Source organism: Drosophila elegans, unplaced genomic scaffold, assembly GCF_018152505.1.
Source record: "Drosophila elegans isolate 14027-0461.03 unplaced genomic scaffold, ASM1815250v1 contig_208, whole genome shotgun sequence".
NCBI lineage: Eukaryota > Metazoa > Arthropoda > Insecta > Diptera > Drosophilidae > Drosophila > Drosophila elegans.
Genome location: NW_024545578.1, coordinates 20,115,489 through 20,139,614, shown reverse-complemented (window position 1 = coordinate 20,139,614; position 24,126 = coordinate 20,115,489). Strand labels below are relative to the sequence as shown.

General features: G+C 40.3%; 2 protein-coding genes across 2 annotated transcripts in view; one reads left to right on the top strand and one right to left on the bottom strand.

Annotated features, from left to right (window-relative positions):
• Positions 1-5,405: 5,405 nt before the first annotated feature.
• LOC121467057 (putative gustatory receptor 59d) lies at positions 5,406-6,639 on the top strand. Its single transcript, XM_041707874.1, has 3 exons — positions 5,406-5,907; positions 5,959-6,161; positions 6,487-6,639. The coding sequence occupies exons 1-3, from the start codon at positions 5,406-5,408 to the stop codon at positions 6,637-6,639; spliced, it is 858 nt and encodes a 285-aa protein (XP_041563808.1).
• A 5,535-nt stretch (positions 6,640-12,174) lies between these two features.
• LOC108142628 (glutamate receptor 1) overlaps positions 12,175-24,126 on the bottom strand; it is a 30,539-nt gene continuing 18,587 nt past the window's right edge. Inside the window, exons 8-17 of the mRNA XM_017266619.2 lie at positions 23,248-23,580; positions 22,964-23,065; positions 22,208-22,448; positions 21,611-21,705; positions 21,362-21,529; positions 18,802-18,916; positions 16,591-17,054; positions 15,259-15,503; positions 14,190-14,655; positions 12,175-13,757 (exon numbers count right to left, since the gene is read on the bottom strand). Coding sequence (XP_017122108.2) covers positions 13,674-13,757; positions 14,190-14,655; positions 15,259-15,503; positions 16,591-17,054; positions 18,802-18,916; positions 21,362-21,529; positions 21,611-21,705; positions 22,208-22,448; positions 22,964-23,065; positions 23,248-23,580 — 2,313 coding nt within the window. The 3' untranslated portion in view covers positions 12,175-13,673. The remainder of the gene's footprint in view (positions 13,758-14,189; positions 14,656-15,258; positions 15,504-16,590; positions 17,055-18,801; positions 18,917-21,361; positions 21,530-21,610; positions 21,706-22,207; positions 22,449-22,963; positions 23,066-23,247; positions 23,581-24,126) is intronic.

Sequence of the window (24,126 nt, the reverse complement as noted above, 5' to 3'; positions counted from 1 at the left end):
CTTTTTTCCCCGCTTCACAAATCGCATTTTGCTCGTTGATTTCTGTTGTTTGTACCGTGCATGTTATTACTGCCGGTTGGCAAAAGACCAACGATTTTATTTATTAATGTCACTGATTGCCATTTGTGCCACATGCATTTTTCACTCCCGTTTCTCGATTCGGGGGTTCAAATAAAAAATCAAAACCAAGCGGTCTGCAAGGTGCAGGCCAAAAAAATGCACGGGCGTCAGACAAATTGTTAAAGTGGTAAACTGCATTTATTATATTTATTCATGTCAACGTTTTTAAAAACCTTGCACCTGGAAAAAATAACACAGAGCCTGCGGGAGTGTAACATACCCAGCACATCGTAAAAATATGTTAGTTTGAATATTTTTAATATTTAAATATTTTTAACAAAGTAAAATACAAGTATAACAAAGTAGTTATATTCCTCTTATATATTTTAAGATGATTATAATTGATCTAATGTTCAAATATGCTGTAAAAAGAGCTAGTAATTTCATAAAGATATTATTAAAAGTGTTAAAATTAAATTATCAAATTGTGTGGCAGGTAATTGTATATGGTCTCCTACACGCTTTTGTTACCCCTTCGTGGTTCTACATAAACTGGAAAAAAGTGGAATTGGCTTGGTTCGGAACTCATGAAAAAGCGATGACACAGCGGGCAAAGTAAATGTGTAAAAACCATTGGCAGCTTGATTATGCTGCTTAACGGCGCGAAGTGATTGACATATCCATTCTTGAATTTGTGCCAGCAATTGCAGTGAGCCCAATATAAAGCTGTTCCATTTTATTTACTCCTATTTTATTTACTTCTACCTCACTTTATTGATTTTAAGCGCATTGCACTAGCATTGATTTCAGCTTCGGCTCTTTTAGCAAAAGTTTGCCGAAATTTCTAACCACCACGAGAAACTCGCGCAACTTTCATTTATCATGAATAATTTATTAATTTCAAAGTTGCCACTGTGGCAAAGGAAGCAGAGGCAGCAGCACTTGTTGCAGTTGTTGCTGCTGCCGTTGGCTGCCTCAGCTTTTTGTTTAAATTTTCAAATGACAAAACTTTGCACATGGCAAGCGTTTTTTGCGCTTTTGGCATTGGCCAAAGTTTTTAATTAGTCTTTGATAGAAAAGCCACCAAACGCGCGATCCCGATCGTTTGTCCTAGTTTTGTGAAATTTTCTGGAATCTGTATCCTTTTGTCGCGCACTGTTATGGGGGTTAATCAAAGTTCAGTGCACCTGGGGCCGCTTAGCTCTTAGATTGCAGCACTGAAGTTACCGTGTCGGCTTCTTGTGATGTGGCCACTGGCAAAACCATAATTACGCATACGCCACGCTGCATGCAAAAGACAACCGCCGTTTGGGGCTGGAAAATTGTCAGTGTAAATGCAAATTCGTATCAAACTACGAGTCTGAAGCGGGCGAGGAGCAACTTGCCTGCCATGTCAGTTTGTCACACTTATCGCTGCGGCAACGGGACGTATACGTTATGCAAGTCCTTGCAGCGACACATGAAGTATGCGCCCCGTTGCATCTCCCTCCAACTGCATCTGTATTTGTGTCTGCCATTCGAATTCCTTTACTTCTTCGTCTGGCATTTGTTTAATGTTTTTATGTTGCATTTTTGCTTGAAATATGCACACGCTACTTTTATTGCCAACTCCCCTCTGGCAGCTCTCTGGGATTTTCGTGCTCGCCTGCATTTTACACATGGCAGCCCCATAATATCAAGTTTGCAGAGACAGCATCGTTTTCCCTTTTCCCTTTTCTTTTCCCTTCCCCTTCTCTTTCTGTTTCCCGACCCCTGGCACCCATTGTTTAGCTCTAATTGCTTTTTCGCTTAGTTTTCATGTCGGTGCTCGGCTGGCTTCTGGTTCTTGATTTCCCTGCCGCATCGCATCGCATTTCCGCTTCCTGTCCCAGCTATATCTATAGCCCACACACCCTTGGACGGCAAAGTGAAAGTAAATACTTAATTATACCGAAAAGGGATGGCGCATTTCTTGCTCGGCTTACAAGCGGCTTACATTCTGTGCATCCTGCCAAAGTGTGGGGGACAATTTTAAATCGAGTTTAAGCTGGAAGTTCTGCTTGGCCATTTGTGGTAATCAATTTGACTGGGAAAAATGTGCCAAGTATGCCAAGTATTTCAAGTATCTCATAAATACAATGAAACCGTACATCAATTTCCTCTCCCCCCACACTTCAGCAGCACTCAATTATCTGTCTCCGACGGCTTGGGTCGAGTAAAGTCAAGTATGTGCCAGGGCCATCTTCAATTGCAATTTATTTCCGACAACTACTGCACTTGCAGAACTCTTATTACCTTTCATTGGCTTCACTTCGATTAGGAGCAGCCAAAGCCATAAAACTAAGCAATTTGCATCTAGCACTCCTCGCTACGCCCCCACCTGCGCTTTTCCGGGCTCTTTAAGTTCGAGCTTGATCCCCAGCCAATTTATTTTTATGCAGCAAATTGCAGTGCGCTTCCCTTCGTCGTCCTGAGGATTTGCTGTCATTTGCGTACTTTATTTCTGCCACTGCAGTGCACTGGTCAAAGGCAGAAGTTTCCTTGGAGGCAGTGAAACTTTCTAATATTTTCAGCACCTCCGCACAAACGATAAGATCTCTCGCACGCTCTCCTCAGTCTTTCCTCGTCCTGCGTCTTAATTAGTTAAATTCTATGCATTTTCCACCGGCACACCGGGGAATTGGCCAGGGAAAAATTGTAACCGGCAAAGGTAAAGCGGGTGAAAAAAAAAAAGAAAAGCTCGACAAGAACAAGTTTCGCTCTTTTGGCATAACTTTGCTAATCTTTTGTTACGCCAAAGTTTCGATGTAGATAAAATGTGGCAAATAAAAATTGTTCAGGCGTGTGCTGAAAGTTGCCTGGGTCATTTGCCGCCGGGCAGCGAAGTAAGTAGTGTCAAAAAGTTAAGCAACTGGTTTTTAAAAACTATTTTATTTCATAAAAAAATGTACCTACAATTTTTATATACTTTGCTTACAAATATAATACGGATGTCTAAAAGATCCAACAAAAACTCCTCTTGATGAGGTTAGAATATGGTGACAATCGCACCTTCAGCACCAAAAATTGTTGATTTTTTATTTCTAATGTTTTAATTATTATTTAATTTAACAAAAAATTAATTTTAGCTTGTTTTATTACTTTCGTATTCTGCACAAGGCTCCACAATTAAAACAAGCTTTGATTAGCAATATTTGACTCAAAATTGTTATATATATTTGTATTTCAAACTGATCACTAATATATGTTTTTTTTTTAACCCAAGTAATTTATTAAACTTTTATATTTGCTTCATTTGTAACTATGCAAAGATATTTCTTATTATTCATACAATCATAATAATACTGGTATTGGTGAAATAGGAAAGATATATATTCAAATGTTAACCCTCCTCCCCATCCTATTCAAATAAATAAAAAAATTTAGAAATCGTTGCAACTTATACACTTTAGCTAGACAATTTCTTCTCTCTTTTGAACTGATAAATCGTGTTAACAAACCCATATCGTTGTCGCATCATTTATGTGCATTTTCGGTATTTTTCCGCACTTCCCGTCAATGCAACTGACAAGTTTTCAATCTCAGCTCGCCGACAGCGTCAAAAATAATTGCAAAATGCATCAATCAGTTGTCAGGACTGCGACTCGTCTATCCTTCAGTTCGGAAAAATGTACGATAAAGTTTAGCAGAAGTTGCCGTCGTCGGTTTGTCAGATGCACTCGCTGTATTAATGCCACAACAGTTCATATTTTGACATGTCCACAGTCACGAACACAGCCACAAGCTGAACGTATTTCAATTTGTCCTCTGCAACACTTGAAGGAGTCGTAACTGCTCATTAGCCGGGATTACGTCTAGACCGCATTTCCGATAATTACTCTTGTATTGGCAGACGGCAAAAGTTTTTCGGCCCGAAACTAAATCGAGCACAAAGGCCACCACAGCAGCCGCAGGAGCAGAGGGGCAGCTACAAGGAGCAGGACTTGGGCTTGGTCCTGGGATTATGGCCAGAGGACAAAGCGCAATCAGCAAGTTGACTGCGGTTTCTCGGCCGACCCGTCCTGTCCCCCCCCTCCACCGGTTTGTTCGCCTAGTTGGCCAGCTAATGCGGTCGATGTCGCCGTCCTCTGATTGATTTTTACATGCCGCTTTGTGGGCGATACTCCACTCCACCCCAATCCCCCCCAATCCCCTTCCATCCCCTGGGCCTGGCTGTAATACTTTTAATTGACAATTGCGGAAATGCACGGATAAAAATCCAACAGCCGACCACACAAAAGTTTTCAATATTTCAGCAGCAGTCGACGGGCGGTGGACAACTGACGGAATGAGACGGCAGTTCAATATCCAGAATGGCATTCACATGTAAACGGGAAACAAGCGAATTGGTTAACAGAGAAACCGCAAAACCTTTTAATAATGGATAGGCCGTTGAGGAATGAGCTATTCGATGAGGGGGCAATGTCCTACAAAATGTGTGTAATTGCCATTTGGATTTTTAGGGATTCGGTGATAATTTATTTAAATGAAGAGTATCTGCGTATCAGCACACAGGAGTATATTTGATATAGAGGGAGGTTCCTATATATTCGTAATATATAACATTCGGATTTTTAGGAATTTATATTTTTAGGGACTCAGGGATAATTTATATAAATGAAGAATATCTGCGTATAAGCACACGGGAGCATAGTTGATATAGTTTATATTTATATTCTTAAATATTTATAATAAATAATACACATCATATCAGCTGTCAATTTTTCTAACAATATAGATTAACATTTGGATTTTTAGGGATTTGTATTTTTAAGGATTTAGGATAATTTGTTTAAGTAAAGAATATCTGCGTATGAGCACACAGGAGTATAGTTGATATAGAGTGATGTTCTTAGATATTCGTAATATCTAACAATTCGGAATGGTACACGACCATATGCTAGCAGTTTGTCATCGGAGAAACCAACTTCCAATGACTTCTTTAGTTCCCGACTTTAAATTTAAAATTAACGAGCGCCGAAAAAGCAGATGAAGTGTTTTAAAACCATGTTTTGAAGGTGTATTGAGAGAAATGGTTTGAAGAATCCAATAGTGTATTGATCATCAAGGCAAAATTTTGGAAAGCAATAAAGCTTTCCTTTTATTTTCTATTCCGAAATAACAATAGTTCAGCTACAAATATCGTTTGCAATGGTATAACACTAAGCACGCCGTTTTGACTCCCAATCGATTTAATTTAGTTAATAAATCGAATCGAGACTAACTGATACAGCATTACTAATTATTCTCATATATCAAAGCATTTGAAACATCGAAACTGGCTAGCCATATACCACTTGCCATGAACTGAATTTTAGTAAGCAGCAATGGTTAACCTTGTAAGGAAGTGTCTGATCGTGTCCTATTTTTATGGACGTATTTCCGGCGTTCTGAATTTTGAGATCGATATTAAAACGGGTCGAACGCTGGTCACCAAACGAGCTACAATATGTGCTGCCGGCTTGCACTTGTTCATTTTCATCACACCAATTTACCATCTGATTCATACTCATGGTTTGCCCAGTGTGTGGAATTCTCTTAATTCTCTTCAAGCATACTTCTTCGTGGTGGCATCAGGATTGCGGATGATTTGTGTTTTCTTGGCTTTGGTCAGTCGATGGTCCCAGGGACGGACCTTCCTGCGGCTTTTCAACTCATTCCGCCGCCTTTATCAAAACAATCCGGACATAATCAAGCTCTGCCGCAGAAGTATCGTTAGCAAGTGCTTCTTTGTCTTACTGTCGGATGCCCTAAATGCCATATTCGTTCTTCTTTTGATGCAATATCAACTAACTATTTCATGGACTCTTCTAATTTGTGTCATATTCTGTAAGACGGTGATTGTAAATGCGATCTCAACACAATATTTTATTGCTATAGCGAGTTTACGAGGACGCTACATCCTTTTAAACAAGAATCTGCAAGCGATTATAGTCGAAGCACAGTCGTTAATAGCAAACAGAGGTGGTGCTTTTAAGACTAGATGCTGCTGCCTCGCCGATCGGCTGGAGGAAATCGCCCGAAACCAATCTGAATTACAAGAGCTCATCGATGTTTTTTCAAGAGCATACCAATGTCAGGTCGTATGCATTATACTTACTTACACTCTGAATGGAGTGGGACTTTTATACTTGTTGTTCAGCTTAAAAAAACGCATTATTATTACGGAAAATGGTTCAATCATCATTATAGTTTTAAGCACTGCTACCATAGTGTTTTACCAACTCAATTGCTGGCTTGACGCAAGCAACGTATTTTACCTACTCAAAGCTCACGGTAATATGGTCGCACTTCTGAGTCAAATGACTCTTATTCAGCCAGGATTGGATAGCAGATTAGAAACAGTAGTGAGTGATCAACAATCCTTAAAAATAATAAGATCTTTTAAGTTGTTAAATTTCTTTGCAGTTCGAGGCCTTCACTCTGAATCTGGCCAGAAATCCATTAAAGCTGCGATCTCTTGGCTTATTCAAAATGGATCGAGAATCGTTTTATGCTAGTGGAAAGTTCTTGTTGACATACTCACTAATGTTAACCCAATATGATATTGAACATTTCTAAATTGTTTGGAGTGAAAAATCTCAAAGGGAAAAATCTCAAAGGGAGAATAAATATAATGCTTATAAAATTGTAATTACATTTTTTACTTTTTAAATAAAATATCAATTAAAATATTAAATTTCTCCTACAGCTACTTTTCCTACTTTGTTTTTCTACTTTTCATCTGATTGTATTTGGACAACATTTATAATCGATATTATCGGTGGTGTAAAAAACTTTTTTTTTTGAAAATCATTACAGTGTTGCTTATTTAATTTTAATATTTTTATACTAATAATTATGCAATTTTTGTTTAGATTTAATCATTAATACAACACAATTTTCTCCGAAGCAACTGCATTTTGATAATCATGTTAAAATACGCCCCATCTAGGAGACGCATTTAATATTCTTGAAGCGTTTTGAATGTTACGCAACACGACTCGTTCGCATAAGGCAGACCCGCAATTCCCAAAATATCAATTATAGGACCGAAAAATACGAGCCGTCTTGCGACGGACCAGCGGGCGAGAGTCGGAGTCCGTTCTAATATAACGGGTAATTAAGGCATACGCAGACAGGCGGACGAGGCAGTACCAATCTCTCCGGTTTCCGTTCCTCTTGGGTTTCCCGGCCGCATTTCGAATGCTGGCAACGTAATTTGGCAATTTACGTGGACGCTGGTCGGCGGCTCTAGTAACACAAAACTTATATGCGGGTGTTGAATTTCAATAAAATATGCAAGGTAAGTGATATGGCGGCCAGCAACTGGCATTACTTGCCACTCCAACTTGCCACCCCCCGTTCCGCTCCTATTATTCAGGCCGTTGCGCAAGGATGGTTAAAATAAATTAAAAATGGTGAATGCATATTTTGCACATTAATTGAAGATGACCGCTCATTAAGCTCGTCGGAACAGTGGAATAAACGGAGCTGCACTCGAAGCACGCATACCACGTCCTAATTGGAATACACTTGTCAACATGGTTGCTGCAAAATGTATACCTTACATTCATGGGCAACCGATTTTATTCCATTAAAGGAAATATAATTAAACATAATTAAATTAATTATATAATAAGTATATAATAGCGTCTTGGTTTAAAAAAATTATAGAGGGTTAGTAGTTTATATACCCTTTTTTTAATTACACTTATTCACAGTTTTACGAAGTAAAATGAAGTTTAGTTAAAAGTTTGTTTTATTATAATACAATTCTATGTAATGTTTTTATCCTTTTAATATTTATTATTTATTATTATTAGTGTTTACAATTTACTTAAGTCATTGGTGACTCAATATTCCCAGAGTTAATATTTAAATGTATGTAATTAATGTATTTTTTATAAACCGTAATCCTGATGACCAGTGTAATCCACTGTGTATTCACTACTCCATTGCCATGTAAATTGAGGGGCTTTAGCCCGCCCTCATGCATTTTCATTCAACTCCGACCGATAATTAAGATGTGAGGCAAGTGGACGCCAATCATTTCGATAAATATTTAAAACGACAAACGCGGTCGGCATAAATCAATGGAAAGTGTAAGGCATCATTGACAGGCTCAACCGCTACGGCAACCAAATAAATAAACACATTCGGGCAGATTTATTAGCACGTATGCAGGCCGGTCGGGCTGGACAATCGAGGCCCTCATTATGGTAAGTGATTCGCAGCCTTGGCCACTTCCGCACCCACATCCACATCCACAACCAGAGTACAGAGTACAGAACCCAGAATCGCAGGAGGCAGCGGGCAATTGATTTGGCATTTGCCTTTGATCGATTAGAGCCATCAAAGCAGCGCCCTCTGGCCCGGCAGCCTATTTACTTTTGCTATGAGAAATGACCGGACCCGTCCGGAATGTTTGCCATTTCATCACGGAACGCTCCGCTGGGCCGCCCGCCGAGCGAAGTGCCAGCGCACGTTTGGGGCCCCATTTGTTTTTATGCCCCAGTCCAAAGGGACGAAATGGAGGGGAAGGCCCAAAGGAAGGGGCCTGCACCAATCCGAAAGGTATTCAAAAATTCGCTAGCCTATGCTAGGGATGAGCTATACTTTCGTGAAAATACCATGGACTATCTTTTCTTTGATTATGTCTTATATGTTTTAAAAACTCAGTTTAATTTTGTTTTTCGTTTTCATTTTTAGTTGCTTGATTACCTTTTTTCCTGTTTATAATTTTAAGGTATTATAAAGCCATATAATATTTCGGTATACTTTTATTTTGAAAAATGTTGATATCTTCAGTCACGAGATCATCCATAGCTGAAAATTTGTGGAATTTTCTTTTTATGATTCCACTTTTGGCTGGCCCTTTCTTTATTTGCTTAGTGTGTGCGTTTGGGGAGGGTACATTTTTTTGGGGATAGGGATTTTCGGGAACTCGACCCACCATTTTCTCTCATACCAGCACCGTCTGAAGCCTTTTGTGAACTGAGCAAAGTTAAAAACGGCGCTAATTTTATGACGGCCCAACTTTGGCACTTGTCAAATGGAAAATTTCATACCCCAAGGGCTGCTTTGTTAGCCGGAGGGGTTTCTTGGGCCCAAAAGTCTCACGCCCTGGCCCAGTGGTTTTTATGCTAATGTGGAGAGTAAGTGCTAGTGGGCGGTTGAGAGCTGCAGATCTTTTGAGGTTTGCAGTGGTCTTTAAGCCAACACTGGGCGTCCTTAAGCCGCCCTGCTAACTCCAGCAGTTGGTGGGTCTGACTTGGCTGTTTGTGTGTTAATTACTGCGGCGTGTGCGGCACTCGTGAATCATGACTTCCGACTTGCCAGCCATCCCGCCACTCCGCCACTCCGCCATCCCGCTTTCTAATTATGTTGCAGTGGAGTTGGTGGCAACAAAACAAACGGCAAGGCAACAATTCAACCGCAAACGCATTTAGTTCATGTTGCACACACAGCAAGGGAATCTAGTAAATAGTTTACCGAAATCAGAAGGAGGGGGCCTAGGCTACTGCGTTTTGGGGCTGTGATGGAGTGTATTCAGGTACACATCTAGGTACTTAGCTTAAATACATCTTACCTCAACCAAGCATAATACATTCTTCGGCTGAGTAAATATGAATAAAAAATTAATACCAAGGAGTAGTTGTTTTTATTTTTTTTTGTTTATATCCTTTTGAAAAGGAAATAAACTCCTTATGTCTTGATACTTAGTTTTCGTTTAAATATGAACATTAAGGAGTTCTAAACAGCCAGTTGTCCTTCGTGTTTATTTTGAATAGGCTGTATTTGAATTCCCACTAATTAAGATCTAAAAGTGATCGCATAAACTTACTCAAAAAATTAATTTGTTGTACCATAAGATTAAAAAGTGCTTTGTAAAAAGGAGAGAAAGAAGGAAGTGCATAGCTAACATTTATGTTTGATCATATGTACTGCATATTTAATAATTTTTTTATAAGTGCGGTTATAAATGTCTACACTTTAGTCGAATTAATTAGGTTAAATAAATGTTTCAATTTAATTTTATTTAAGAAAAGTGGCTTGTAAGTTAAATTGTACTTCAGGTATACCTTTTTCATCTCTGGCTTAAGGGGTGGTTGGTGGTTACTCGGCGGTAAGTGGGTTGTTCTCCATGTCACTGCAATGCACACGGCGACCTCATAATAAAGGCATCCTCCCGCCTGTTTGTGTGTGCGAGTGCTTCAGCATTTCTCAGCTGCCGCATGTGGCAAGTGCGGTAGACCGTCAATTTGTGCAAATGCTTTCAGCTACCTAAGTCAGTTGGCTTCGACCGGGCTGAATGCCAACCAGGCTGGTTTATTTGCTCAGCCAAATTTGTCTTAATTCATTTGGATTAACGACGGGCCAGAAGAATGTTGTGCTAAGACCCTGGCAGGAGATGAATAATTCATTTACTCAGCCAGATGATCCATCAGATTCAGATTCCAATTCCGTTTACTATTCCCCCAAAAGAAACGAACGAGGCGTTTAAAATGTTTATTATTATGCTAGTTTTATTTACCATCTTTGTTTGCTGTCATTATGCTTTCACGTTGGTTTCGGGCAGTTAAATGCAATTCGATAACAATATGTCTGCTAAATATTAATAAATATATCAAATGTCCCGCTCCGTATGTTGCTCATTTCCATATGTTTACTTTGGTAATATTTTACAAATAAATTGAAATTTATACACATGGTTATGCACGACTATATACGGTAGGGTGTAAAAAAAAAGGAATCTCAAAGGTTTCCGGGCAACGTTAATACTCAATCAATGAAAATGAAAGTGTCATGGCACAAAATACAATTTTTTATATTCAACTTTGATTTAGACTTACAGCTATGTTTTTTAATACTAAATGTTTTTTTGATCTCTTTAATATTGTAGTCATGTTGCTGTGGGCAAAATTTGCTTGATTTGCCTTGTCTTTTGTGGCGGTGTCAATTGAGTTTTTTCATTCGGGCTTGGCACTGTCTCTGGTTTTATTATCTGATTTGATTCGCAGTTCTTCCTAGCAACCCATTTCCAGTTGTCCGGTTCCATACGTATTTGTAGATATATATATAAATACTTATTTATTTAGACAGTTTACCATTCATATTCATAGGTATTTACGCTTGCACTTGCACATACATATATCTCGGTAGTTTTATTTGAATTTTCTGTTTACTATTGATATTAAATTTATTTATGCACTTTAGCGGCTTTGTTTGATTTGAGTTTTGATTTTGTCATAGATTAAATAACTAAAATTGAGTTTAAATGCAATTCACCTGCAACAGTTGTTGTTAGAAGTCTCCCCTGGCTTATAAAACATTTAGGCTCCCAAAAATACCGAAAACCATAAGGAATGTAAGCATAACCCGAAGAATTATTTGATTTTAAAAATAAAATCTCTAACCAATTTTATGCACACGCAAATTCGAGCTAACAAGGATAAATTCATAAATATTTTACAATAGTTTTAAGTATTTCTCAATTAAATTTTTTATTTTCATCTTGTTATGTTAGTTTGGATAATCTTAGTACCATTTTTAATGCCTTTTGATATGACTTGATCATTGTTATGGTATTTCGCTCCTTTCTCTTATTGTTATAACGTTCAACTAGTGCCCATTTATGTGGCATCTCTCATTTTTTTTTATGTACAATAAAGAATGTGAACCATGCCAATGCAAAATATACCAAATATGCTAAAATTTAACTACACTTAGAGTTTGTTTTTTTTTACAATTATTAATTACAGCTACATCCGGTTTGCCCTGTCCAATTTCAATGCGGAAGTATGCGGCTCTTGTTGTTGCTTGATTTGGCTCACAATTCAAACTTTATATCTAGCCTATCCTAATAGTTAGTAGCTACTCATAGGGGGCCAAGGTAAAACATTTTTTTACCTAGTAAAGTTATGTATATATTTGTAAAACAAAACATAAATCTCGTTTATAACAAAAATGGATTGAAATTGTCTAAACGTAATAATCTGTAAAAGTTCTTCCAACTTTTCGCAGCTCAGAAATCAAAACAATTTCAATTAAAATAAATTTAATTAAAATTCTGCTTTTGAGCCTCTCGTCTCATTTTTTCAGTTGTTTGTTTTGCATTCATGAGCTGAACTATGGGTTAAACTATTTTCTTTATTTAGCGCTAATTAATTTATTACAATATTTGTTTTGGGCCCCCCTCTGACACTCGCTTTGTATTCATTAGCGTTTTTTCTTTGCCCATATTTTCTGTAATTTAATTATAAACAAATAAGCGACAACAAATCCCGCAATGATAATTGAGGAGGAAAAAAAATGAATATCCCGCTCTGAACACTTATCCCATGTTTTGTGCGTGTTTTCACATTTTTCCTGTTAGCTATTGAGTTGCGGCGCATGTGTTGTTTATTAAAAATATTAATCAGTCATTTGAATGCAATGAATTGCAGTGTTTATATATGTAAGTATGCAGCTGGCCGCGTATTTCTGTGTGTGTTTATGGTTATTTCGTGTTTAGCATGTTGTCTCTTCCGCCTCGTTTATGTTGTCATTCGGTTGTTTGCCCTCATTTTCCCGCCCCACCTGACTGCATCTCATCCGATCCGATCCTCAGCACAACTCAGCTCAGCTGACTGTTAACAGTAATGCAATAATTTATACCATTCATTTGCATTGCATTGCTGACAGACTAAAAAAATTTGCCAACTGATTGCGCAGCGCAATTATTTGAATTTGGCCACATAAATAAAGCTGCATACTTTGTTGCATCGCTCAGCGTCGAGATTTATTGTTGAAATTCTGGTGCACTTATTGCAAATTTATAACCATTAATATCGCAAGCAATCGCTCCTCAAGTGGGCCAAGAATATTATGACATATTCTACAATTTTCACTTTTGCAATCCATTTTATTTAAGTTCGTGGCATGAAAAGAACAATGCTTTTGACTTAAAACTGCATCAGATTTTAATGCTAAGGTGCATGCTTGAAATGTATTTTTTTAATTCAGTTAAATCTTTAAACATTTTGGCACTGTTTTTTGTAATTGTTCATGAAATACAGAAAAAAGGGTTTTCAAACATTATATAGAATAAGCAGAACAATGGGTTCATTGGGAACATTTCAAAATAACTTTGCTTAACTTCGGAGAAAGTTAGAAGGTGCGAAATAACGAAAAATTTCCTGCCAACGCCTCAAAGTATGCAGCATTTTATGAGCTCCTGTCCGTGTGTATGTGAATGCAGATGTTTGGCGGCTTTTCAAGTGGTACTTACAACTAGGTGTCCTTATTGCTAACCCATCCGAGCACTTACTTGCCATACGGATGCTGGTTGATGTCCGGCGAGTGGCGCATCAGAGTGGCACTACCGCTGCCCGGCGACAAGGTGAGGCTGCCCTCGTGGCTGCCGTTCATGCTGCCCGAGCAGGTGGCCGGAACGGATACGTTGACGGTGCCGCCGTGGCCACCGTGGCCACCGTGACCACCGTGACCACCACCCATCATCTTCTCCGTCTCCTGGCGACTGTTGGCCATTATCCGGCGGATCGTGGGGGCGCAGGGGGTGCGTCAGAGGCGCGACTCCTGCGCGTGCTCATGTCAGACCTGCCCGTGGGCGTTCATGTGCAGGGCGTCCCCGGTGTCGGGGGCGTGGCCGAGAGCTGGGCGGGCGGGTAATACTGCAACGAGGCACAATTGAGATACTGTGCGTGGATTAGAATCAATGCCCGGATACACATCGCTAGTGCGTTAAAAATAGAACGCATTTTCACAGTTTTGTAGCTAGGAATTGTCACTGACACAGACAAAAAAAACATTTTAATTTTTATCCTACGTTATTTTTTTTATTTAAGAAATAATTAGCGATTACTTTTACGTTAATTTTAGTCTATCATTATGAAAAAACCTTAAATATTTTTTTTAATTGTGATTTAAAAATAAAATTGAACATTTTCAGAGACTTAGAAACATGTTTTTGAAATTATATTTCGGTAGATATATATATATTTATTATATTATATATATATTATTATATATTATATATTTCTGAATGTTCCGTGCTCACAAGTCAACAAGTTGGTGAAAGCAAGTGTAGAATTGATACTTTAAACTGTATATATGTTTTTTAAACTCACCCCGACGCGTCCATTGTCGTAGTCGCGGCTCGCTTGGATGGTCAATTTCGCTTTGGCGTGCATGGTGTCCGTCAGCGCACTCCTTTGATGTGTGGACGGCATCACGCCGGGCACGGCGCTCGAAGGGCCCAGCATCATGGAGCCGTTGGCCTTGCCCAGACTGCCGCCCCCCACTCCGCCCAGCCCCATGCCCATGCCCATGCCCATTCCCATGCCGGATCCGCCGGAAGCGGAGCGCGAGTCTTTGCTCCGGAAACAGTACTCCAGGATGGCCACGAACACGCTGACAAGCAGGCCGCCAATCAGTATGTAGAATATCCCAGCCACATTGCTCAGCGATAGCTCGTTGTGCGAGGCGCCCTCCTTGTGGGTGCTGCACTCCGTTTTGTCGTACCACCATTTGTTGCGCAACTTGATCAGCTCGCCGTTCTCCTTCAGCGTCAGCACGGCCAGATTGATGGGGTCCCTGTTGGGTGGGGGGAGGAGAGTGAAGGTGGCTTTGTTAAGTATGTGGGTTAGCTTTCATCTCTGGTTCGCAACTCCCCAGCTCCTCACCCTAAAAGGCATCAATTTCGGACTGCCTTACAGCACTCGGATTCCGTTCCTACACTGAGAGCAATACCTTTAGGGGATTTACGGGGAATTCCGATTTGGAGAAACAATTTTAACTCGAAACAACGATACGTTAAGTAAGTAAATGGATTAAGCATGCTTTCAACTGCTGATAAAATGCCGTCTTTAAGAAGTATTTTCTATAAAATACTGATTTGTATTGCCATTAAAGCTTAGTATAAAATCAATTGGAAAATGAATATTTTTATAATATCGAAAAAGGATGCCATAAAATTTGGGACACCTGATTGGCACATTTTTTACGTAATTTTTGGTCTATATAATATAATAAATGGTCTTTAAGGGGTGGTTTTGATAGGGTTTCATTGGTTCCAAAAAAATATTATTGCATCAAACAAAAACGTTGAATTGTAATATAAAATTCTTTATGTCTAGCTGTAAAATGGGTCTGTAAATGCCCAACTTAAGAAGCCCCATTTCCCCGCAGTGTACTCACTTGAGCGCCGAACCGAGCGGCGTGGCGATGCCAAATCCCTTTGTATCCAGATTGCGGCCCACTTTCATTGTGTCGCAGGGCTCGCGGGCGTTCACATACTCGTTTTTGGGGGACTCCACCAGCAGGGCGTACTTGCCCTTGGAGGTGCGCACGCGTTTGATGCCCTCGTCGTAGGTATTCACGAAGACGTGCTTGCGCGAGTTCATGTACTCCCACATCTTGTTGTGGAGTCCGATTTGGGAGCGCTGCGGGCACAAAGGACGAACGAACGAAAATATAAAGTGCGGAGTACGGATAAGCCGGAATGGGCACGCCCTATATATAGTATAGTATAGTACGTATACGCCTCGGCATCCCGCGACAGTCGAATGCAGGCGGATAGGGACACCCGTTTTGGCCAGACATCCATCAGCATAATGTTCCTAGTCGACTACCAACGACTGTCGCCCTATATATGTACCCCAAATATATAGAAATATCTGCTCACATGGTGAGGCAGCAGGGCGTAAGTGTGCTTAAAAGCATCTCAAATAAATGTAGCCATAAAAAATAGAATTGCGTCCCATTTCTTTTGCATTTTTGGCCCGATTGACGGCCCGAGAAATGGAATGTGGATTGCTGAACGAAGGGATGGGTGGGTGGGCGTGCATAAAGGGGCGGTGACGGGCGGCAAATTGCTTTTTATTCCTCGTCTAACACAAATTAATCCTTGGCCCGGCTGGGGCCTCTCAATTTTGACGTCTCAAAAGGCTCAGCTCGCAAATTCTAATGGTTTTCTAGCTCTTGACTGTTGGCTTTTATTGTCTTTGATTCGCCCATTGTGCGGTTGTCAAATGAGTGTGACATGAGCACCCTAAATTAATTTGGCTGCTAGGCAATCGGGACTCTTATGTCTCTGGGGAGTCTGATAAAAAAGAAAGTACATAGGTATGCAGTAAAAATAATTGAGAACAGCATATTTTAAAGCTCCAGCCAATGATAAGTGCCTACCAGATAGCACACTTTAATGATTTTTTATAGATTTCTTTTATTACTTTTCAAGACGTTTTGGTTTTAAAAATCTTTGAAAAATAGGAGTATTTACTTTGGCCTTTATATTTTTCTGAAGTTTTTGAGTAAAAATATTTGAGTGAAAACTCTGTGTTCAAAGCCATTGAAGTAAGATTCCTTTGTTTTTAGATTTTAAGCTGTTTTCCATAAATGTCTCTAGTAAAATACATCTACTTTAAAGTTGAATTTGCATTAAATCAAGAAAGGTCTTTCTTTAATCAACAATTGTAGTGCCGAACTGATTTCCCTCAGTGCAGAGGCCCCTGTCAATTTGCTACTCACCCGGAAGAAGTCCCAGGTGGAGCCGTGCAGCAGAGTGCCGTACTGCACCTCCGTCTGCATGGCCAGGTCCTCCGGCGAGTTGATCGGCGTGACCATCCGCTCCACGGTGAGGAAGGCGGCCAGGTTGGCCGTGTACGAGGAGATGAGTATGAGGGTGAAGAAGAACCATGAGGCGGCTGCAATTCGTCCGGACACGGACCTCGGCGACAGATCGCACCCCTGCTGCATGAAGGCGGCCAGCGAGAACCAGAAGGCGTTCCACACACTGAACTCGTTCACCGCCGTCGAGCCGGAGCCGCCGGCTCCTCCGAGACTGCCGGCGGAGAGGGCCGCCTGCAGGGCTGCCGCTCCGGCTGCCGTCTGGGCGCCCGGAGTGGGCGGGCCGGGCGGAGCGGGCAGCGGGGCACCCCCGATAATGCCGGGCGGCTGCTGATTGGCAAGCTGTTCGTGATGTGCATGCGGATCTGAAAGAGGAATCAGCCCTGTGAGTTGGCCGCAAAACGAAACCGCAGACGGCAAACGCAGTCTGGTGAAGCACCGAAAACAAATCCTTCTAGTTCTAGACAACAGTAAGTATATTAATATGTTATATAAATATACATACATTGTTTTTAATTTGTATAATATAAAATAGTTTGCCACTAAAGTACACCAAATAAGCTAAGATGCAGATGCTGAACTTAGGATTTGGTGATCCTAATCAATACAAAACGTTTTTAGATAAAAATAACCTATTCTTCTTTCTGATCCCAAATCATGTTTATTCGCTCAGTGTGAACGGGAATTGTGCAGGGAGTAAGTTGCCAGTACGTGCCCATGTCGACTGTCCAAGTTTCAATCATTTCGTTTGGCTTGGCTTTTTGCGCCTGCTCTAATTGATATGCAATCAAACCCATAGCCAAGTCTCTGTTCCCCATTTGCTTCAATTGCAAAGCCATTGACTGTCTGGCGGAGATGTGATGACATTGCCGCTTCTGCCGCCCCATTCTCCTGACATTCCTGTTCGTGATGCTGATGTGGATGCTGATGTGGATGCTGATGCTGATTTTGCTGCCGGCATGGCGTGTACTTTCATGCTCCTGCACTCTGTGCCAGGTTCTATTTTGCACTTGCCTTTGTCGCTCTCGAAAGCACTGGGTCTCTGTTTATCTATCTCCGTTTTTACACTGTCTGCGAACGCTGCCTGCATACAAAATGTTGTTTACTTTCCGCTAAAATTACATTAAGGATGTTTTGCAGGATGTCAATAGATTGTTATGAACAGCCACTCCACATCGCCGGTCCTGTTTCTCTTTTGGTCTGACTAACTGCCAGTTCATATGTGTTTCTGGCTCCGATTGTCAACTGAATTCCTACAAAAACAGCAGTGCCAGTGAGGCAAATTGAATTGATATAATTGAATTTCCATGAAATCAAATGAAATCGAATGCAAAACAAGTCGAAAGTTGTAGCAGATGCATACAATTACGAGATTTTGGGTCTTCCGCCTGGCATCCGTTTTCCTTTTTTTTTTTTGGCTAACACTGATATCTTAGCACGGTGCACTTAAAGAAATTGTGTGCCCTTATGCAAGCTTCGAGTTTCAGAAGCGGTACAATAAATGCTGATATATTTAACTTAAATAACTTAATTCTTTTGCGTCTCCCGCTTTTAGTTTGTTGAGGAAAATCAAGTAATTTTAAGAGAAAATTTTGCAAGTTACTGTTTGATTCACATTGTATCACCATCATTACTTTCCTAAATATTGGTAAATCTTTTCTAAGTTTTATCATATGACCTACAAAGTTTTAAAAATATTAGCACTCTTTTCTAAAATATGACAAAAAGTTGAAGTAAATCTAAGACGCGAAAAATTGTAAAAAATATTTTTAACCAAAGTAATTGTAAAAATGTTCAGTGGTTATGCATGCCTTAAGTCATAATTGTTTCCCATAGAAATATGAATACTCATTTTCAATGAATTAAGCTCTGTCATACAGTTGCAGAGCTCCTTTTATGAAGGACCTCTTAGGGTAGGGAAAATTATTCAGCTTTTTTTCTTAAGCAAGAGCCCCCATTAAAACATTTTTGCTCCTATTCCAGCATGAACTTTTCGTGAGCGCGCAATTTAATTCAATATTCAAATACCCCAAGCTGCCAGCCAGGCAACCGTGGTCCTCTGTTTTAGTAACAAAAAAAAGTGAACAGGTGTGTGGGTGCAGGTACACTTACCTGGCGACTGTGATTGCTGCGGCGGCTGTTGCACGAGCCGCCATTCATGTGGTGAGAAGCGCGACACAAAGAAGAGCACGATGCTCACGCCGATGTAGCTGAAGATGACGCTCACCTGTTGGCAGGAGAAAGGAAAAAAGAAAGTTGCAAAATGAAAGGTGGTGAGTAAACATGAGACGCTCGTGACACGGAACATGGAAGAATGGCACCAGTGCCAGCAGCCACTGCGAATTTACCGTCGGCTGCTGCTTTTTTTCATTAAATTTTCTTAGCTAATTGAAGCGGAAGCGGCCGGGGCTTCCTAGAAAATAACGAAACATTAACCTAATGGAACGTTGGAGAGGAGCGCGGAGTGCGGAGTGCGAAGGAGCAAGACAATAGCAGGCAAGGACATTGACAGGAGCAACAGCAACTCTGCTGTCGGCAACAGTTGCTACTGTTGGTGTTGCAGCACCTACACAGACAACAATTTCTTTTTTGATTATTTTATTGAGCGCAAAATAATTTATTTGAATTTTGAATTAATTATTTACGATTTAAGTATTATGCCTGATGCACAGCACAGCTGGAGGGAAAATTTGTGAAAAAGTGCATTCGAAAGTACATACAAAATCATTAACAATATCTGCGTAAAGTATAAAAACTAAAGTCAAAGTCCTTAAACAAGTACTACCAATAAATATCTGACTATTGAATATAGATCAATTCATAATTTATTTACAATAAATATTTTATTTATACTAAACACCGCAGTGTATGAAAATCAAAGTGAAAAATACTTAAATTGAGTTCAAAATATGTCAGCTGAATATTAAACCTAAAAATTCATTTATAGACTTTGCAGTATGGTTGACCCTTTTCTTTCACTTTTTACGTAATATTCATTTTTGTAAGCTAATGTAAAGATACAAAAAATCTGTAATTAACACAATTTGGCTATTAAAGAAATAAGTATTTCCGACATTTTTAGATCCGGCTATTTCCCCCAGTGTAGGGCTTCCAAGTGTTTGTGCGTCTTTGTGCCGGATCTGTCGGCACCTGAATGGGTGCCATGGAGAACGCCTTTGTGCGGAAGGAAAGGTGTGTCCTTGTCGTTTGTCGCCGCCGCTTTCATATGCCTCAATGGCTTCACTACACACTCTCACACTCTTCTAAATGGGATTGTGGCGCTTTGTTGCTGCTTTTCAGATTGTGTATGTGTGTGCAGCTAAAATGCTTCATTTAATTTATGATAAATTTTTTGTAAAAGACTTTTTTATTAGCTTGTTAACTTTGCGCCTTGGCTTTTGCCTTTTCTTTTGCGCCATACACTTTCGCTTCCTTACTCGGAGTTCAGTTACTCCCGACCCCTGGAAACTAATTTGCATTTGTAATTTTTTAGCTCATGTCAAATTACGCATTAGCTTTCACTTTGGCGCGCTGTTCGCCGACTTTTATTAGCATTTAATTTTCCGTTTGTCGCGCTGTCAACACTCTTTGACTTTCGTTTCGACGTTCGGATTTAGGCTGTGCCCCTTTTTTTATGAATATTTTATTGTGCATAAATTTAACAGCCTCTGTCGTCATAATTTTTGGCATTTACTGCGCATTAGTGTCAGTGGGTCGTGGGTTCGTGGGTACTCATCTAATTTGTTTAATTGTCTAACCAGTTATCCTATACCCCTGACTTTTAGTAGTTGGGGAAGGACGCCCGTGTGCAACATAAACATCAACTAAACGCTCATACAAATTTGATGGCTTGCCATTACTTAAACAAGCCCCGAGCACCAAACTTCGGACCAGAGACTAGCGCTAAATTTAAAACTTGACGGCCACGTAATTTTGGGAAAACTCCCACCGACTGCTGCTGTGTTTATGCGAGTAATGTTAAAAAAGGCAAACAGTGGGAAAAGCACAAAAAACTTTGTCGTTTACTCTATTAAACTTTGGGAGCTTACGTGGTGCCAAGTTGAAGCCGAAACCAGAAGAAATAAATATACAAGTCGAAACTTTACGGCAAACTTTGCCCAAGCAGCCTTCTACATCATTCGACGAGAGGCAAAAAAAAAAAAGTCCCGCGAAAAATAATGAAAATAGAGGAAAAAATTGGCGAGCGTAAAAATTACCAACGGAAACGGCGGCGAAACAGAAACAGAAATGAAGAAATTGTTTAAAAACTTTACTCATTTGTATGCAGCGCAATTTTTGCAACATTTTGACTCGTTACCAAAGTGAAAATAAACACATTGCGCTGTGTGTTTAGTCGGCTGAAAGTCCAAGACGGTTTTTGAGACAGGAAATAATTAGGAATGGGGAGGCAGTGCCAAGAGCCAAGTGCTAGCTGGCAATTTCAATAGTAGCGGCTAAGTTTTGATTAAAATGTTCTCGGCTTTAAGGATAATCCACCCACAATCGGGAAGGGCGAGGGAAAATCCGCAGCAGTGCCAGCATCTCGAGTTGCATCGCTTCGCTGGGTGCCAATGAAGCAAAGTGCACGCATCCAAAGGACAAGGTGATTGGGGAAAGGGGTTAGGGGATAGGAAAACTCGGGAAACTCGGGAAACTCCCAGCATATACGCACCCAAATTTCCTGTGATAAAGGATTCATGAAGCTGAACACGCCGGGCGTCTGCTTCACTGGCTTCTTAATCATGATGGAGATGCCCAGCGACATGAACGGCTTGCTAAAGTCGATGACACGTTCGCGTTCGGCGGTAATCGTCATGGCGGCAATCGCAATATCCGCTTCCTGCAAACGAAGGAGTTCAGTTGGATCATGGGTCAGAGGGGGCGGGAGGGGGAAAGGGACACTCCGGACGGAGGAACTCACCTTGCGCACCAGCTCCCCCACCATTCCGTCCCAGCCCCCGTGGGCGCTGGATTTCTCCGAGCCGTAATTGCCATCCTTGACCAAGCGCAGCTCATCTGCAATTGACACACAGGCAAAAAGGGGGAATATATGTTATTGATAATAATAAAATATATTATACGTTTAAAATACAATTAATTTAAAAAACAAATTTTGTATGTTTTGATATCAAGAAGCATTTATTTAACAAAATAAAACGTTGAAACTATAGTTGTTTGACATAAGGCTTATTATTTTAGAAAAGCTTTGTGGCACTACTAAATGATTTAAAAGATATGTTAATTTTTTGAAAAAAAATAATACAGTGTGTATTGTCTAATTCAAAATTTCACTAAATATGTTAGTTTAAAAATAAATAGTTTTAAAACTGATTTTGTAGCTATAAATTGGCGGGTGCTGGTGAACATTACGAAATGTAACTTTTTATTAAAATACAAATTAAATTAATCGCAACAAATTCAGTATAAAAATTTGCTTCAGTGCACCAAAACGTATATCGCTGGCGGAGAGCTTACACGCCCGATTAAGCAGGGCATCGCGCATCACGCATTCACTTACAGTTAATGCCCAGTTCCTTGGCCAGCAGATCGGCGAGGTCCTTGCAGTAACCCTCGAAGCGCTCGTTGCCGTGCAACTTCTCGTTAAACGCCTCCTTCTTCAGCATGATGTAGGGCTCCTCCAGGACGGTGGTCACTATGTAGGTCCGGTTCTTCTCGAACTCCACGTGCGGACGCAGTCGGACGTACTTGGCATTTAGTGGCTGCAGCCCGGCATCGTCATTCCACTCGGCCACCTTGACCTGAGTTGTCAGAGAAGAAGAAGCCCCAAAAGATTATAAATTACTAAGGTGGGCAGGCCATAAATAATGCAGCCATCGACACCTTGCTCCCCAAGAGGGAGCAAACCGAATCGATATTTGCCTAACTTTGCATTATTTTCTGTTTTTCACAGTGCTAACATTTAGATAAGCGTTGTTTACTTGGGGATAATTCACAAAGATTAATTACTTTTTATGAAATCAAAAATGTTAATTACAAAATGTAGTCAATTATTTTCAAAAGTGAAATCTACATACATTCAAAATGTAACATTACCAAATATTTAATACTTAATTAAAAGTGTGGAACATATTTTGTGGCAAAAGCTTGTTTATAAATAGATAGAATTATTTCCTTTCCTAATTAAAGTCAAGCTAAAACTACTGCCTAGAAGTTGCACAGGGCAAACGGATTTAACATTTTCCCGGATGGCTGGGAACGCTGCCGCGGACCATTACACTCAGCCCCAAACAACACTAGACAGCAAAACACATACCATGGCGCTGTTTACTGTCATCTCGACGACGTGCAGTGTGTAATTGACGCGTCTGCCGTCATCGTTGAATTTGATGTCCCCGGTTAGTCCCTCGATTTCCACCTGCAGGGCGAAAGATACCAAGTGGAATGTTCAGTACAGAGTGGTTACATTTAGGGGGTGTGTGCTTAATTGCTTTGTCAGTTTTCCCGACTGGCAGGTGTATCGATGTCGTCGATGTCGACGATGTCGGTACATTGTGTCCACATCATCTCGTCGTCTGGGACATGGATGCCCTTACTCACCTTTCTCAAATAACGCGATATTTTATCGCCGTGCTCCCAGGCATTCACCCAGCCCTTGGCCGTATTGCAGTCCAGTGCCCGCGAGGCCATGCCACCGGATACGCCGGAATCGCTGCCGGGAAATCCACCGCCCGCACCACCACTACCACTGGCACCACCGCTGGCATTGTAGTTGTAGCCGTCGCTGGACGTCGAGGCCGCCGCCTGGGCCACCATTAGCGTCTGGCTGCGGCGCTGAACGTTGTTCCGGAACTGGTCCGGCTTCTTGCGCAGGATTTTGTTGAACGCTTCCACCAGGACGAACACCGCGTCGTACATGAGCGCCGCCTGGGCCTACGTTTCGTGAAAAAATTTATAAATTGAAAGATATTTTAATTAACAGTTTTAGAAAATCAAGATTATAGCATGGGTTTTATTGAAAATGTTACAGAAGTTAAAGGTTAAGAATGGCATCTAAGCTTTATAATGCTTTGCATCACAATGAAATGGAGGATACCTTTAATTAAAACTTTAAATGTTGTTATTTTAATAACGTTTAACATTTAAGTTGATAAACTTAAGCTCCTGATTTTTTTGTTTTTTTGGCATTCAATAAATATATTTCTCAATAATCAATTTAATTACAATTGTATTCGCTGCGATTTTATTTTCATATATTAAAATACACCAAAACCCTTCAACTATAATTATATTTTCGCTATACGCTTTCAATGCCGGTTTAAAGTTACATTTTTTGTATGACTAGAGGCTTAGTAGTTTTTATTTCGGGATAAGAACAGATAAGTTGTTTGCTATTTTAGAGTATAGTTTTATAAAAAGCAATTATGAGCGTTAAATTTACCTAGTTAAAATGGATTTCGTCAAAGTCATTCCTTTTTT